Below are 16,359 nucleotides of genomic sequence, written 5' to 3' on the forward strand. Positions count from 1 at the left end.
TATTAAATCAATTAATAAATAAATAATCATTACAGTTACTAAAATTTAAATTAAGATGTAAAAAACAAGAAAACAAACATGAATATGGAAATAAATTTTATTCAAATTGAGCGAAATATAAGGACATACGACAAACCGGCAAACTACAATTCGGATTGCGATCAGAAAAATAAATTAAAAAAAAAACAAAACAGATACGTCATGCCACTCACCTTTGTTGTTGTTGTGATCGCTCGTTCACGTGTAGGCTGCATTCTCATTCGTCGCACTGATAATCTGTTCAAACACAGAATCATTGTAAAACAGTTGGAAAAAATCAATAGCACGACTCTTCACTCACCGTGTCAATATATATTCTTGAATCCGGTCGCCTCTTCAAAATCCCTCATGTCTCCACTGTCGTGTGTCCCTCTGCCACTCCCATTCTCGAAAGTTGGCGGGGGGGGGGGGGGGGACACCTCGTCGAAACCGTCAAAATCTTCACGAAAATATTCGCGAAATTCCCTCTCCCCTTCGCGTAAATTATTCAATTCAAACACATTATTATTCCCGATATAGTCGTTGTTAATCATCTGATCGCTATCCGAATCGTAGTTGGCCGCCATTACGCTTGATTTACGATTCAAGCGAGAAAAATACCTGTCGCGAAAACAGGTGACATACCCGCGATTTTCGCGCCAAAAAGACGGGGAAATTCCATCGAATGACGTGTCAATACGTGTAGATCTCGTTTCCATATTTAGAACGAGATTACACACGAGAAAGGAAGTAGAAAGAGCGATTTTGTAAACACGCTCGCGCCGCCCGATTTATCGGGCAGCCGGGTTCTGGGCCTCGGCTTATGCTGCCCGATTTTTCGGGCAGCCGGGTCCTGGGACACGGTTTATCCTGCCCGATAAATCGGGCAGTCGGGGCGAAAGGGTTAACACCATACTCAGCAATATTCCAGTTATATGACTGGTCTGTAAATAATCGAGTCTGTACCAGACAATTCAGTGATTGACATCATGACAATTGATCCACGTAATTGGGATCGATGACATTCATCAACCAAGTCAGCAAGTCTGACCACCCGATCCTGTTAGTTGCCTCTTACAAGCATAGTCACCTTTTACGGCAAGCATGGGTTGCTGTAGGCCTATTCCACCCCGGATCTTCACTGGTCGGTATGCAAGAGTTAAAACTGTGTGTGAAGTAAGGCTGCAACAACTAGTCAACCAGTGAGTTATTAGTTGAATGTGTCAACTGGAAACATGTATTGTTGACACTCTTTTGTTGCTTTGCATGTTATTCAATTAAAATGTTGTTTGACAAGTTCAACATATTAAATTCGTAAAAGTTTGCTGCTAGCATGTCTAGATATGCTTTTGGTTTGGCAGACAGAACAGGGTCGTATTGTCACATAGGATGGTTTCAATGTATTGTGCATTATTTTTCGTACTTAAATCTTGCAAAGAAGGTCTCTCGTGTTTTCCAATGACCAAATAATAAATAAAGACTTTTCAAAAGTTTATTGACTTTATGAAAATGCTATATGTACTAAAGATTAGGTTGTCTGCATTTAACTAGGCTTAGATTTCGATGGGGATTTGCTCATGTAAAGTTATAAATATTTCTCACTAGGCGACTATGAGTAATCAATATGACAGTGATCTATGACAACATACCTTTGTAGTTTTAAATTGATTAGGGTTTCCACCATGGAGTTGTAGTATATAAAACTGTCATGAAATAAGACTCAAAGGGTAGGTTGGTGTTGCAGTCCTTGTTACATAATGTTTCCAAAGGCAGCTTAACCAACTACCTTATTTGACGTAATAAGCGCCCACTGCGATATTTGCTAATATATTGGTTAGTGAACAATCCCAATTAGCACCCAACCGATTGATCTATGTACACTTATTTATTCGTGTTCAATACTTCCTCGTGTGTTATATGCACCCTTAATTATGGGCAATTAAATTCTGGAAAATATATCTGTCGTGTATGATACACACATACTTTTCTTTTGTATCATTTCAGGCTATAAAATTTACAATCTTTTCTCAATCTATTCTCACCAAAATTATATTCTAATAATAGCCCCCTATTTTTAATTTTGAGAGCGCTCCTGGCGCTTATTACGTCAAATACGGTAATCACCATATCCCAATTGCATAGATCGATGCTCATGATGTCAATCACTGAAGTGTCTGGTCCAGACTCGATTATTTACAGACCACCGCCATATAGCTGGGATATTGCTGAGTGCGGCTTTAAACAAAAAATAAACAAACAAACAATACACAACTTATCAACTGTCGGTCGAGTTATGCTACCAAATTGTCGACTGCTCGAAATTGATATGGTTTCAGCCTTAGTTTCAGCAAATTCATTAAGATTCAGTCTTTGTTGACATTATAGACTGTTGATTACATATTCAGGTGAACTACAGTGTCGTGGTACTATTTTTAGTTGTTTTAAGAATATATTTTTTATTTAAGTGGAAGTTTCTTTCTGACCATCTTGCCATGTAAAAGAACAGACCACCTTCTTGGTGTAGTAGATAGACTGTCTGTTCCATTTCCTTGGCATGTAATACCAAAGATGTTATTTATTGTTTCCCTGCCTGGCACAACATTATGGAGATAAAACAAGGAGTCAGAGACAGTAAAATGTATCTGAGTAGGATATTCTTGTTAAGCTATGTGGCATGGTATTTCGGTGGGCAAGCTTACTGAGCACAATAAAGTCTGGACTTGTACAAGCAGCCGCACACACAAGTGCTTGTATGTGACTATGTCAGTGAAATAATCTTAAACATGACATTAAACCTCATTTCACCCCACCTGTAAAACAACATGGCAACCTGTGATATTTCCTTGCCTGTTAATATCTTAGGTATTCTACCAGCCTGTAAACTGATATTTCAAATTGCAATAAATGAATGCTGAAAGGGCAATTTTGCAGCTGACATTTGTAAGTCAGGATCCAGTTCTACTTGTCTCATGCTTAGGGAATGCTTGAGTTTTGCCCTGATGTGAAACACAGCTATCTTCAAGAATTTGATTTGATTTGTGAATGACAAAACTACAGTATTTCATCTATTGGGAGCTGGCCTCTATCATCCAGTTCATGTTATGTTATGTTATGTTTAGCACGAGCTGTCTGATGTGTGTCATATTGTCTCAGCAGTTATAGAATATGATGCTAATAATTCCATCATTGAACCATTGTGTGTGCACAATTTAACTGAACACCCATATCATTTCGACAGCCTATGCAATAAATCTTGGTGAATACACCGCCATGTCTTGAATTATTATGTTTTGATGAGCATGAGTGGCTAGCATTGCCATTTATCAGTCTATGAAAGTTTACCTGTTTTTCGCAGTGTCATACTTTTGTGCTATGATTGTTATTGTGTAGGACTAAGCTGATGTTAGCAGTGTGAAGAGAAGGAAAGGGAAATAACTGAAGGCTTAGCATATAAGGTTTACCAGGCCACTTCGGTGTGATATTGTACTCCAAGCTGAATATTTATACAGCTGAAACTGAAAGTGAGTCAAATTGAAAGGGGTGTTAAGAACTCACATCTAGTCCCTGAAATGAACATATTTTACAGAAAAAACCATTGTTATATAATGCTTATAAATTATAATAAAAAGGAGCCCGGACACTTTCTTCAGCCTGATACTGCAGAAATCTAGACTCGCCAAACATAGACTTGCATGGGCTGTAATGGATATATTTCTTTCAGTGTCTGTATGACAGACTTGGGGTTGTTGTACCTGGTGTTTTATAACCATTCCATATTGATTTGTCTGGTCCAAATTCAATTATATACAGGCAGCCATCATATAGCTAGCATATAGGTAAGTGCAGCATTAAAAAACAAACCAATCAAAACAAAAGTAACTATATGATTACCAAATTTGAAAACAATCTTTAAGACATTTTGGATGACAATCGATTTATGTCGGAGAAAATGAACCGATCTGAAACCCTGCCTACTACCTTAGTAATGATCACATGTAGACAAACTCATCCTTGATTATCCAGTGATTTATATCTGAATTCTATCCTGGACCAATTCACCACCTATTGCCCAGAACTTCTCACACTAATGGGATTCATTTTCATTGGACGTCTATGTTTACTGTCGCGCTATTTGGATGTGGCAAAAAACCAAGCTGTGGTAGCAAATGGATTAAGAGTATTTATCCAAACAAAATGAAGATATTATACACTGGATAAAAGAGGATGAGATAAATTATAACATGTATAACAATTGACAAAATTCCACTGGCTTGAAGTGTACCCTGTAAAACATGACACTTTTTATGGAGAGCAACTCCTTTTATTCTTTGTCACAACATTTCAGAGCTATTTCTTGCTCCTTCATCAACTTCTAAATGCCTATCAAAGTCTTCATTAGGAATATTGCTTTCAGCAATTGGGCAAATACCTAACTGTTCTCTTGCTAAAGTATCCTTCAACGACAACGTAAGGTAGGTATACATGAAATACCTGTTCACTTCCAGTCGGTCTTCATTGGTACGTTGAGGTTCCAGTTTTGCTAGGCATTGTTTAACATGCAGAGATTAAGATTACCATCAGCAATCAGCCTTACACACGTTTTCTTCCAATCTACTGTTGATTCGGTTAAAAATTACCCAATAATATAACTTCAAAGAATATTGATGCAATGATCGGAAGAATTGTATCTGAAACTATTATAAGAATATATTCCAATATCATGTTATTTTAGTTGCAGCTTTTTCTCTCTCTGTATATTTACTATTTATATATACTACTCATGGGCGGATACAGCTTTTTTGAAAAGGGGGGGTGCACAATTAAGATCTATTTTTTGTCTTTGGTGGTAATTTATACCGAAATAAAGATTTTTTTCGAAATAAAAAGGAGGGGTGCGCACCCCCGCACATGCACGCACGCGCACACGCACACGCACACACACACACACACACACACACACACCCTCTGTATCCGCCCATGCTACTCAAAAGAAGTTAAGGATCACCCGATTCTTTCATATCGGTAATGTTAATCTGTCATGGCATGAGAGATTAACTATTGTAAATATGAAAGAATCAGGTGATCCTTAACTTCTTTTGAGTAGTATATTTACTCTGTACTAAAGAAACATGGTAAACATTATGTTGTACCAGCATCTTGTTTTATTCCATTAAAGAAGAACCATTCAAATTGCTTCTGAATTCAAAATGTAGAATTTTCAACAAACACAATATGGCCTTGTGCATCATAAAATATTGTGCTACACTTGAAACCTCGGATAACCATCCTTAGTTCCTACCACTGCCTACCACACCAAATATCACATTACATCATGAAACTTTGTCAGTTGGTGGTTGATGTTTTATTTACAATAATGTCTGAGCTGAAATGTCAAATCTCTGGGTTGGTCTCACCTGATATCAAAACTAATCATTATGATGTTGGAAAAATAAGGTTTCTATTCAGACAGATATTTTCTGTTATCTGCATAATGGGCATTTAACTCAACCTGCAGTGTTCCCGTTTACTGGTAATTACCAGTTTTTTACAGGTAAAATGAGGCTTGGACTGGTAATTCATGTGACTGCCAGTCCCTGTGGACTGGCAAATATAGAGCCTTATAAATCTGTGATATTCATACAAGTATATTTTCCTAACAAAGTCAGCTTGTCTGTTACCATCAGGGTTTCCCCTTGTCGATTTTTAGTGCAAGGAAATGACGTTTCTCTTTGCTTCAAGGTTAAAAATATGTTTGAAGTGACTTCGTCTTGATATATTAAAAAAAAGAAGAGAAAATTGTGACTGAACTTTGTGTGAATGATGTGTAGATCTAACTAAGTTACTTCAGTGGTGACGTCATTGCTTAGCACGTGATTTTGAAAGAATTATAACCAGGTAATTTTAATGTGTTTTTTTATTTGTTGAAAGTTGGGACAGACAAAAATTAGGAGGGACTGGTAATTTTTGGAGTTACCAGTCCACCAGAACTGGCAGTTTCAAGAACAATAACCTGTATCAAAGTACAACATCTGAGTACGGTACAGCAACTAAACGGCAATATTTTTTTAATGAAGTAACATCAGTTTTTTATTATCAGTGTCACGTATGTATTTTATTACCTCATATTTATTCATAAATGGCAGCCGAAGTATTGTGATGGAGGTCAGTTGTACAGGTGGAATATTTTGGATTTAACCGTGTCAGTGTAGGAATACCATGTTTCTTTGAGAACACATGTTTCATAACTAATGTGTTCTCAGTGTCGACAGTGAAATGTAGGTCAGGTAATTCAAGTGGTTAAGAAACTGCCTGGCAGTGATTGTGTGAATGAGGTATACAAATGTTAGCTCAAGTCACAACACATTTCTGTAGTACAGAAACGGAATGCTAGAAAGAAAGCTCAACAATAACTTCCACATGTTAGACTTTGCTGTGGCAGTTTCTTCCACTGTAATAGAGGTGCATGTTAAGACAGACCAATATATATTTCTTACATTTCTTTTTTATCCCATTTGTTTTTTTATTCCAAAAGTATCTGAAGACAAGGTGAAAAAATCGTTGACTGAATTTATTTCTGCATTATATTTTGTAATTTTGTTTGAGGGAAATACTATCGTTTTGCTTCAAGTGAAGTGAAGCCTTTGCTGGAGCAAGCCAAAGAGAACAAACATAGTGAAATGTCAAACTTTTGTGGTAAAAGGTTACCAGACTTGATTATTTTAGTTATTTCATTTAAGATTTAATTTCTTTGGGGAAAGTGGCTAATAAGTGACAGGTGTATTTGTAAGCAAGTAATTACATTGGCCTGGCTTTTGTTGATGTTACATCATGACATAACCCATCTATTCTGACCTGTGAAGATCCGGGGTAGAATAGGTCTTCAGCAACCCATGCTTGCTGTAAAACGCGACTATGCTTGCCGTAAGAAGCGACTAACAGGATCAGGTGGTCAGACTCGCTGACTTGTTGATGCATGACATCGTATCACAAGTGCATGGATCGATGCTCATGTTATCTATCACTGGATTGTCTGGTCCAGACTTGATTATTTACAAACCACATTCATATCGCTGGAATATTGCTGAGTGTAGTGTTAAACAGCAAACAATACATACCTAATACTAATACAGACTAATACAGTGTGTATTCAATAGTCATAGTGCTGTATTTGCCAGCACCAGGTTTGCAGACTTGATTTTTAATTCGGTGATATTAGGGTTAATCGATTTGATATTTGTTCGTGATATTTCTCATTTGCAGGAAAATATTTTAAAAATGAAAATCAATTTTGTAATAGAAGTAAGAATATCTATTTCATAATATGGCCCAGTGTAGCGTTTTAATCTGTCACGTATTCAGTTCTAATCTGAAGTTTTCCATGCTTAATGGAGAATTGCCTGTTGGGAGAGATTGAACAAGTAGGTAGTGTGTTACTTAACTCTTTAACTGCTTTATTGTCTTCAATGTTCTTGCATACTTCTGAAATACTTTGTATCTTTGACTTGTATCTCAGTGCACAACCCAAGGATTGACTGTGGTCACGCAGCTTAGAAGTAATTTTAAAACCTTGGCAGAATACCCCAAAGGGTTTAATAAAGTTTCTCCTTGAATGTATTGAATTTCAGTATTTGAATTAGAAAGGTATTAAATAACATTGTTGTTGAATTTGACTCCAAGAGGAGACCCTCGAGACTTCCATTTTGTAAAAGGGGGCACGGCAGGGGTGGCCTAGTCGTCTAAGGCACCACAATTCGCTGTGCAAAGTTGTGCAATCACTCACCCCATTTTGTAGAGAGAGTGTCATTTGTTTGCTGAAAATGGTCAAACTGTTTCTCCTCAGAATGGCTTTGTTGTATTCGCATTACTTCTCAATATTCAGGCAGTTTGCCAGGTTCCCCGATGTGAAAATCACATATCATATTATGTATGAAAAGCTTTAAAAAATCTTGTGTGCCCTCAGTGATCTTCAGTTATGTAATGTTTGTTTGTCTGACTCAGGTCACCTCATCTATTTTATCATGCTGAAAGCATGTATTATTGTTGCTACTGAAATCTAATATGGTAATGCCTTTATAGAAGTATAGTTCACCAGTCCGAAGTCCAAGAGTCTAGACAATTTCTATTTGGTCCTGTAAGCTCAGCTAAAACTAGTCCACGTCAAGACCATAATCTACTGAAAATGATGTTGAATGCCAAATTTGACAGAATTTTCTATATTCTCACTCTTAATTATTGATTTCTTTGCCAAGGCAATGCTGTTTTTTAATGATCTACAAATATATGTTAAATGTTTTCTTACAAACCAATGCTATTTAAACCGACAGTTTTGCACTCCGATTCCGACACTACTAATTTGCAACGAATTACCGAAATCACTCATTAATCAGTCTTGTTAATCCGACACAGTGATCAGCGTGCTCAGTGGTCATCTGCCCGCGAGTACATAGCCCGTGTCATGATGCAAGACGAGTCGGCTGGTAGTTGCATATTACAACAGCTGCAGAGATAAACAATTAATGCTTTAAATAAAGAACACAGGATTAATCACAGGCTTAGATTACCTCAATCTCATTAAAATCAGATACAAGTTCTCGCTATCATCGAGGACATCCCATTACAGGGGACAACCTTTCGCGAACTATGACTGACCAATGACGTGACTTACAGGAAGTCAACATTAGCCACTTAGGAAATAGCTTTCTTAAGCTTTGCAGGACCAGTTTCAAACTTGCGACTTCCTTTCCAGACTATGCTTTTTGAAGTATTTTGAATAAGTCATACAGTCCGTAACAGTTGTTTTGTTTAGAAGTTGCATGATAAGAAAACATTCCGCTTACAATGTAACGTAACAGTATGAATATTTCATTTATATATTTTTTATCCGATTTTCGATCACAAACGTTGATACTACTTACGGTAATTTCGTTTGTCCGACATACTCTTTAATCCGACATAATCATATGCAACCAGCCATGTCAGATTAACGGGACTTGACTGTATATATGGTATACAGATGAGTAGTTATCTAATCATTAGAACTTATTTACCATTTTTTCACCCAAGGAGGACTTATTGTTAAGCTTAAAAAAAAATGACAAATATTTTTCAGATACTTTTTTATCCATATTTACCATGTTGCGTATGCAACTCTGTTACATAATTTATTTCATCCTGAAATGTCTTGCCTCAGATGGTGACAATATTATTATCTAATCTGTATGTTGGTATTGATAGACATCACATTATGTGTACAGTCAAGTTCAATCATATCTGGTCTGTATAAACTTGTTCTCAGACAAGCAATTTTATCTTACAAGGATTGTCATTTTGTATGAGTGTTTGGCTTTAGGTTTGATTTGACATCAAGATCAATCATATAGTGATGCTGTTTCTATGTAATTCACTGTTTCTATGTAACTAATGACATCTTTAACATAAGCTTATTAATAATTTTTGGCTGATATCTATTATGGATAAGGATATTGCATATTTGAGTTCCTTTATTTGATAGGTCTTCAGTTCAGTTGTTTCCCCTCCCATGCAACAAATATGGAGGAGGGTCCGGTTGGGAAGGCATAGAGGAAGTGCTTTTTGTGTCTGCCTATTCATCCATTTTCACATACAGAAAATTGGAAAGATTGAGTTGTGAAATTTGTACACCTCAACCAAGAGCTAAACAGGTGCCTTTTGTTACTTACATGTTTCTATTTAGGTACTTTTTTCACGTCAAAGGAACCAGTATTAAATATGATATAATATATAACTTTCAAACCAGCTCACGTTCAGAGACCTCAGTTAGATCCAGGTCAGAATTGGTCTTCAGTTAGGGTGTGCAGTATAACCTGTACACCGGTATATTGTGGTGCATATCTTCAGCAATACGTATTGCGATATGTTTGTAAATGTAGCAATATATTGGGGCAAATATAAATAAGTATATTTATGTGTTCCTAATCAATATGGAGATGGAAAATAGTATCTTTCTGATACAACTTGCCTCTGACGATTTTTTATCAATAAGCGTGTACACAACGCGACTATCAAGCTCCTCTTGTTTTATTTTTATTCTTTAATCTCTTTATCATACATTTATTCACTGAAAAAGAAAAATAGTGAGGGACACTGACTGATGGTATCTGACATTAATACAGGGTATAACGCTGATTAACTCATGAAAATGTAAATTGGCAATATATTGCAAAACATATCGCAATACAGGTTAAGGTAAGGCAATATATTGCAATACAAAATCCAGGTCAATACACAGCCATAGTCTTCAGGAACCAATGCTTGTCATAAGAGGCCACTTGCGGGATTGGGGCGGTCGGGTAGCCTAGTGGTTAAAGCGTTCGCTCATCACGCCGAAGACCCGGGTTCGATTCCAAACATGGGTACAATGTGTGAAGCCCATTTCTGGTGTCCCCCGCCGTGATATTCCTTGAATATTGCTAAAAGCAGCGTAAAACCGTACTCAGTCAGTCAGTCAGTCACTAGCAGGATTGATTGTCAGGTTCACTGACTTGGATGATGCATGTCATTGTATCCGTATAGTGTAGATAGTTGCTCATGTCAATCACTGGATTGTCTGGTCCAGACTTGATTATTTACAGGCCACCATCATATGGCTAGAATGTTGCTGAGTGCAGCTTTAAATGACAAACAAACCACAGTCAAGAGTCAAATCAGTTTCCTGTTGTTGGAAGCAAATAAAAAAATAGAAAAAATTCTATCCATGCTGACAAAGGCAGTCCAAACTCAACTTGAAATTGTGTAGGAAATTTTTAAATGACTGATAACTGGGTGTCGTCCCGATGCCCTTGAAGTTTGCACCTGAAGTTGTTCAAACTTGGACACCCTTTTTTTAACAATTACATTAGGTTTATGACCCCTTAATGTTCATACTTATTTTCGAATACTGCATAATGTAATTTAGGCGAAGTTGACAGTTTACATTCTCGTTGACATTGGGGTTAAAGAGGTCATAGTTGAATCATTTTGTCTACCTGTCAGTGAATTAGATAACACTTGACCTGTGTCAGCCAAGCTAGGTGTGCAGACTACACAGGACTTAGTGACTCAACCAGCTTAACTCGGACATGGCTGATAGGCAAACTGCTACAAGGATGGTGACAAGTTGATCACTTTCCTGGTACTTGTTGCTGGTTGTGTTGAGGTAGGTTAGATGAACAATTGTGTAGAAACTTGCCAGATGTTCTGATAAACTTGCCACATTTGATTGGCAGGACTAGCAACGTGTGATAAGGGTGATGTTCATATCTCTGTATTGTTAACAACCCATATGCTCTGGGAGGTCATGTTGGCCTTGGTTATGACTTGTTTCCTATTTGTAACAGTGTCGGCAACCAGTGAAACTGATCATGTACGGAAATAGGAGAAATAAATGTTCTCTATGAAAGAAAATTGCTTACCTCCCTTTTGCTAACACCTCTGTGTCAGCTGTCTTTTCCGTTATCTGTTAATGTTTCTTTTAGAATCATACAAGTGTTACATAACCTGTATGATGAGAATTACAAGAATGATTCATGATATGTGATTAGATTCTTAAGATAAATTCTAACAATTGTTTATTGTATTTTATAGTGTATTTTCCTACAGAACATAAAAAGACACATATAAAGACTGACACATATAAAAACAATTTCATCATTCATCATTATTTAAGTGAGATTGACTCCATCTGCTTGTCTTTCCAATATCTGTAAAACCAGAACTATCCCAACAGACACTGAAGTTCAAGTTGTAACGGAATATTTATAACTGTAGCTTAATGTAACTTTTAGAAATAGGATAACTTTTTGCCATATTGCAGAGGTCCCCCATTAACAGATCCTGTTGGTGAGCAAGTTGTTTACAAGCATTGAGTTCTTCTCCAAATTCTTTTCATATCTCCGTGGGATTGGCAAATGGCTTATTTAGGATAGGTTTGAAATTTTTCAAATTTCATTTCAGTTGGATTTACTCGTTAATAATAATTTCTTGTTAAGTATCAGTAGTTACCTCATCTGTTGCTTGTTATTACATCTATCTATCTATCTATCTATCTATCTATCTATCTATCTATCTATCTATCTATCTATCTATCTATCTATCTATCTATCTATCTAGTCAAATGGACTAGTGACTCTATTATCAAAAAAGTTTAGGTTTCATTGACATTTGAAGTTTGTTTCACTACCGCTCTGTCCAGGGCACTTATTACAGCGAATATGGTAGTTCTGGATGACATCTATTTTTACTGAAATATTAACCTTTACAAGTAATAGAATTACTATGAGATTGAATTTAGATTGCTCATCTTGAAAACAAGTTTATGATAGTGCCTTTAAGACTGATATCATGTCTGTATGGGCTGTATTTTCAGTGCTGTTTATAAGAGGTTTGAAAGGTCTTTGCTAAGATTTGAACTACTGTGTTTGAAGTTTACGTTTCATGATTTGAGATTAGCCTCAAAGGGGTAAGATCTCTTTTAGATTATTGGGAAGCTTAGCTCAATAGCTGTGGGTAAAAACATCCCACAAATAATCTGCCTTTTATTACAGGATCATGCAAAAAGTGGAAATATTATCTGCCTGATAGTAGACGGTTCATTATGTGGTCCTGGAAAAAAACTTAAGATCATTCACCCCTATCATCATTCAGTACTAGAGTATTGATACCTTTAGTTGAACCGTTTCCTTTCTAGTCTGGCTAAAAGACATCATCATTTATTGAGACTTTGATCTTTATGCTGTTTTGTGGAGTTGCATTGTCCTGCTATATCAACGTCGAACATCTCAGCATCAGTTACAAATATGGTTCAAGATGGACAAAGCAAAACAAGTTCAAGACCTCAAACAATTGGAAGGCTGTGTGTTGCAATATCTACCAGCCAAATGAAAATTTGTGTGTTCTTTAACTTTTTTTAACAGTATATCCAACAAGAATTAAGTAGAAAATTATCAGTCCTTCCACATTTCATTTGTCACAGATAGGTGGACTTTTGGCCATGTTATGACTTCTTTTTCCTTTCTTCAACCCGGAATTATGAAAAAAATTGAAGTGGCAATACAAGATGAATCTAATAAGTTGTTTATTGTTTCAGCCCCGGGGTCCGGTGGACCGACCAACATGACGTCGGAGAGCGAGTCAGATGACACTGACATGGGCCGGCTTCAAGGTCAGTCTAGTTTACAACCACTTGTAATTCCTCGCATGGGCAGTACAGTGACGAGTTGCTGCTGGTCACATTTGTTTGCCTGTCTCATTCAATTATTTGCCTTATGTAACCAATAATTTCATTTTCACCTCTTTCATCATTTCATTTAGTTGAAACCATCTTCTTTTGCCTAGGTCTGATATTCGTATTAGCTTTCCTTGGTTCTTACTGCAAGGTATAACAATTCAATAACTCAGCTCTTTGTGTGCACATACATCATTTACTAGTTTTACACCAAAACTGTCAAATTAAATTTAGAAGCACTCTGCAAACATCCAGGGGTTAAAAATTCTACAGGTCTGAGGTCCTGAACCAGTGTATATATAAATGGAACCAAGCAATTTATTCGTGAAAAGTCTGATTGACCAGCTTATTTCGTTCACTGGTGTTACAAAAAAAGTTTGGATTTGGTCTTAAGGTCAAATTTGCACTGTGATGAAGTATTGGAGGTTTACACATCAACAAACCAACACTGAAGTAATGAGCTGTGTTGATTGGGCAGTTACAGAAAATGTCCAATCCAAAATTTTGACTGTCCAGTAATTTGACAAAGTTTCCATTACAAATGTATTCTTTCTTGCCATTTTTCATTTCTAACATGTGTAAGAACATGATCAAAAGAGTTTGAATGTAAATTTCATAACTTGCATGCACAGAAGTCTGATGAACATTTTGGTCACAGTATTCTAAGTGTAGGATTTGGGCAAAACTATGTTTTTAAGGAAATAATGAGTGTGACCAGACAAAGTCCATTTTGGCATGTAGATGTTTTTTGGCAAGAGGTCCGGTACCAAAATGCTTCTGAAAGAATTTTGAACCCCTGTGACATAGATCCTGATAGATGCAGATAAGTGTCTGTTGTGTCTGGATGTCATAATGGAGCTATCTTCTTGTCAACCTTGTAGTGTATTGTTGTTTCACTTGAGTGCACCTTCTGTATATGTAGAGAGGAATAATAAGCCTGGTTAGGTCATTCCAAGATGTGTTACTGATAAGGCCATTGTTTAGGATTCAGAGATTATTAGGTAAATTGGGTCCAAGTAGCGGCCTCCTGTTTCCTAAAGATACACCTGACCCTCATTATACCAAGGGATGTTAGGGTTACAACTGTAAGTCTGTGATGAGAGCTGAGATGGCTTAAGGAAAAAGTGGAGGACTTTAGGTGTTAGAATCCCTGTGGCTAATAACTGTAGAAGATGAGGAGTGATATGGAGAGTAAAGATTCCCCCTGTAACTATGTGGATGGATGACATGACAGGCGAGGTACTGACCAGTTGGCATTTGCCCATATGAATCAAGATGTTCAAAGTAATATGTTAATAAAAGTGGAAAATAATTGAAAATTGCTAATGAAATAGTATTCCTTTCCCATTTGTTTCCTATTTGCAAAGAAGGTTAATTTTGTCATGTAATAACAGCTTTCATGGATGACGTTCCTGTGGCCTATCAGGACTACTGAATACATGAGCATCATTTATCTGTGAAGAAATGAAAACATTTGAAAACTTTTCATGTCTCCTGTTATACCTTTTTACTTCAAACCATGAAAGTCTTTGTTAGAGATGGTACTTTGCGAAAAGGTTTACTTTTGGCTCGTCAGTTGGATCTAATTCTGATGTATCATTGCTTGGAATTCGTAAGCAATTACATGCTGTACATGTTCACAAAGATGTATTGATACACACCATAAGGCAAAGAGTTGCATCCCACTGGAAAAGATGCAGTACTGTCCTCCCCACACATTGTTACCACCAACAAAGGGAAAGCACCTGTTCTGGGTTCCAAGACACATCTTGTCATAATTCTACCACAAGCCTCTTCAGTAGTATGGATGAGGATGTTGTCACAAGAAGAAGACAACCATACCGTTGATGATGAGATGATCCTGTCTTCGTAATGCCTTTCTTCTTGACCTGAAAATGAGACGTACAGGGTGGTTGTAGTTGTATTGTTCCCTGTTAAAAGGACCCCTCTTCTCTGCTCTGTGATCCCTCCCAGCCTGCCTGTCCCTAGAGCCACAGAGTGAGTGTAGTGTTGGTGTAGTGCTGTATTATGAGGGCACCTTTGCTCTGTTCTACACGTGTTTCAGCTCTGCTTGAAGCCCGGGGCCTGCCATCTCACCTGTTTGGGGCACTAGGACCACGTATGCATCAGCTACTCCACAGAACCATGAGTGGGGGAACCAGTAAGTCCACATCTTATCTGGTCACAAGATTCTGCATTGTGGAAACGTTACCAATACACCTAGTAAAGATACCAAACCACTCATGTTTTATTACAGAAAATAGATCCAGTTGACCATGTGTAATCTATTTGGATCAGTTTCCAGTTTTTCACTATGCGCTTGTAGTTTAGCTCTTTGCTTAAATGCACAGCTTCTTTTCATGGTACATAAGTAGAGATTATTTTAATCATTTCTGCTAGTCATACAGTATAATTCTCATCAGCCTCACCATAAGCTTCATTGAATCATTCCCTCTACCTGTTCTGCTGTGGGAGATGTGTGACTCTGATGATGTCACCTTGTGTTCTGCAGTGAGCAAGGTCCAGCAGCTGCTCCAGGGTCTTCAGGCCTCGGGTGATGAGGGCCAGCAACTCACTGCCGTCATGGAAATGTGTCAGGTGAGTAGATTCCACCAACTTATGCCTTGAAGTCAAGTGAGCTTGAGCAACAGCCTGGTTGTCACAGCCTGATGCTGCCTGTAAACATCCCAGAAGTCACTGGACCAATGAAGCTGAAACTTGGCATGCTTGTTGCCTCTAATTATGATACGTGAATTGGATGATGCTGAAATCTGATTTTCAGTATGGCCGCCGCGGCCTAAATTCCTCAATGTAACCTAAACAAACATATTTCTGTTACCCATCTATGCTCTTCATTTACTGTTTAGTATTATGGTGTGGGTTTGGGTGCGCCACAGTACGTTATGTCCTTTGGGTGTGCTTGGAACCTGCGATTGTGGCCCCAAAGTTTGTCTGCACCATGCCCATGCTCTTGGCTTTCACCAATGTGGTAAACATCTAAGACCTGCATCACTTTAGGCTTCTTTCCAAATCAAGCTGGCACACTGGGATATAACTGACATACTGTGAAAGTGGCGTTGAACCCAACTCACTGACTCCTA

At 37.5% G+C, this 16,359-nt stretch overlaps 1 protein-coding gene across 8 annotated transcripts in view; it reads left to right on the forward strand.

Moving 5' to 3' along the window:
• The window catches only part of LOC124139539 (E3 ubiquitin-protein ligase TRIP12-like), a 91,518-nt gene that overhangs the window by 36,169 nt on the left and 38,990 nt on the right, over positions 1-16,359 (forward strand). For 3 of the 8 annotated variants that reach the window (XM_048391017.1, XM_048391019.1, XM_048391021.1), the window contains 3 exons: positions 13,121-13,195; positions 15,324-15,419; positions 15,771-15,856. In XM_048391017.1, the coding sequence (XP_048246974.1) occupies positions 13,121-13,195; positions 15,324-15,419; positions 15,771-15,856 (257 nt within the window). Of the gene's footprint in view, positions 1-11,171; positions 11,192-13,120; positions 13,196-15,323; positions 15,420-15,770; positions 15,857-16,359 lie in introns of those variants that run through there. The other 5 variants (XM_048391018.1, XM_048391022.1, XM_048391020.1 and 2 more) reach the window with 3 other exon arrangements.

Source organism: Haliotis rufescens, unplaced genomic scaffold (assembly GCF_023055435.1).
Source record: "Haliotis rufescens isolate VD_foot unplaced genomic scaffold, xgHalRufe1.0.p SCAF_9, whole genome shotgun sequence".
Taxonomy (NCBI): Eukaryota; Metazoa; Mollusca; class Gastropoda; order Lepetellida; family Haliotidae; genus Haliotis; species Haliotis rufescens.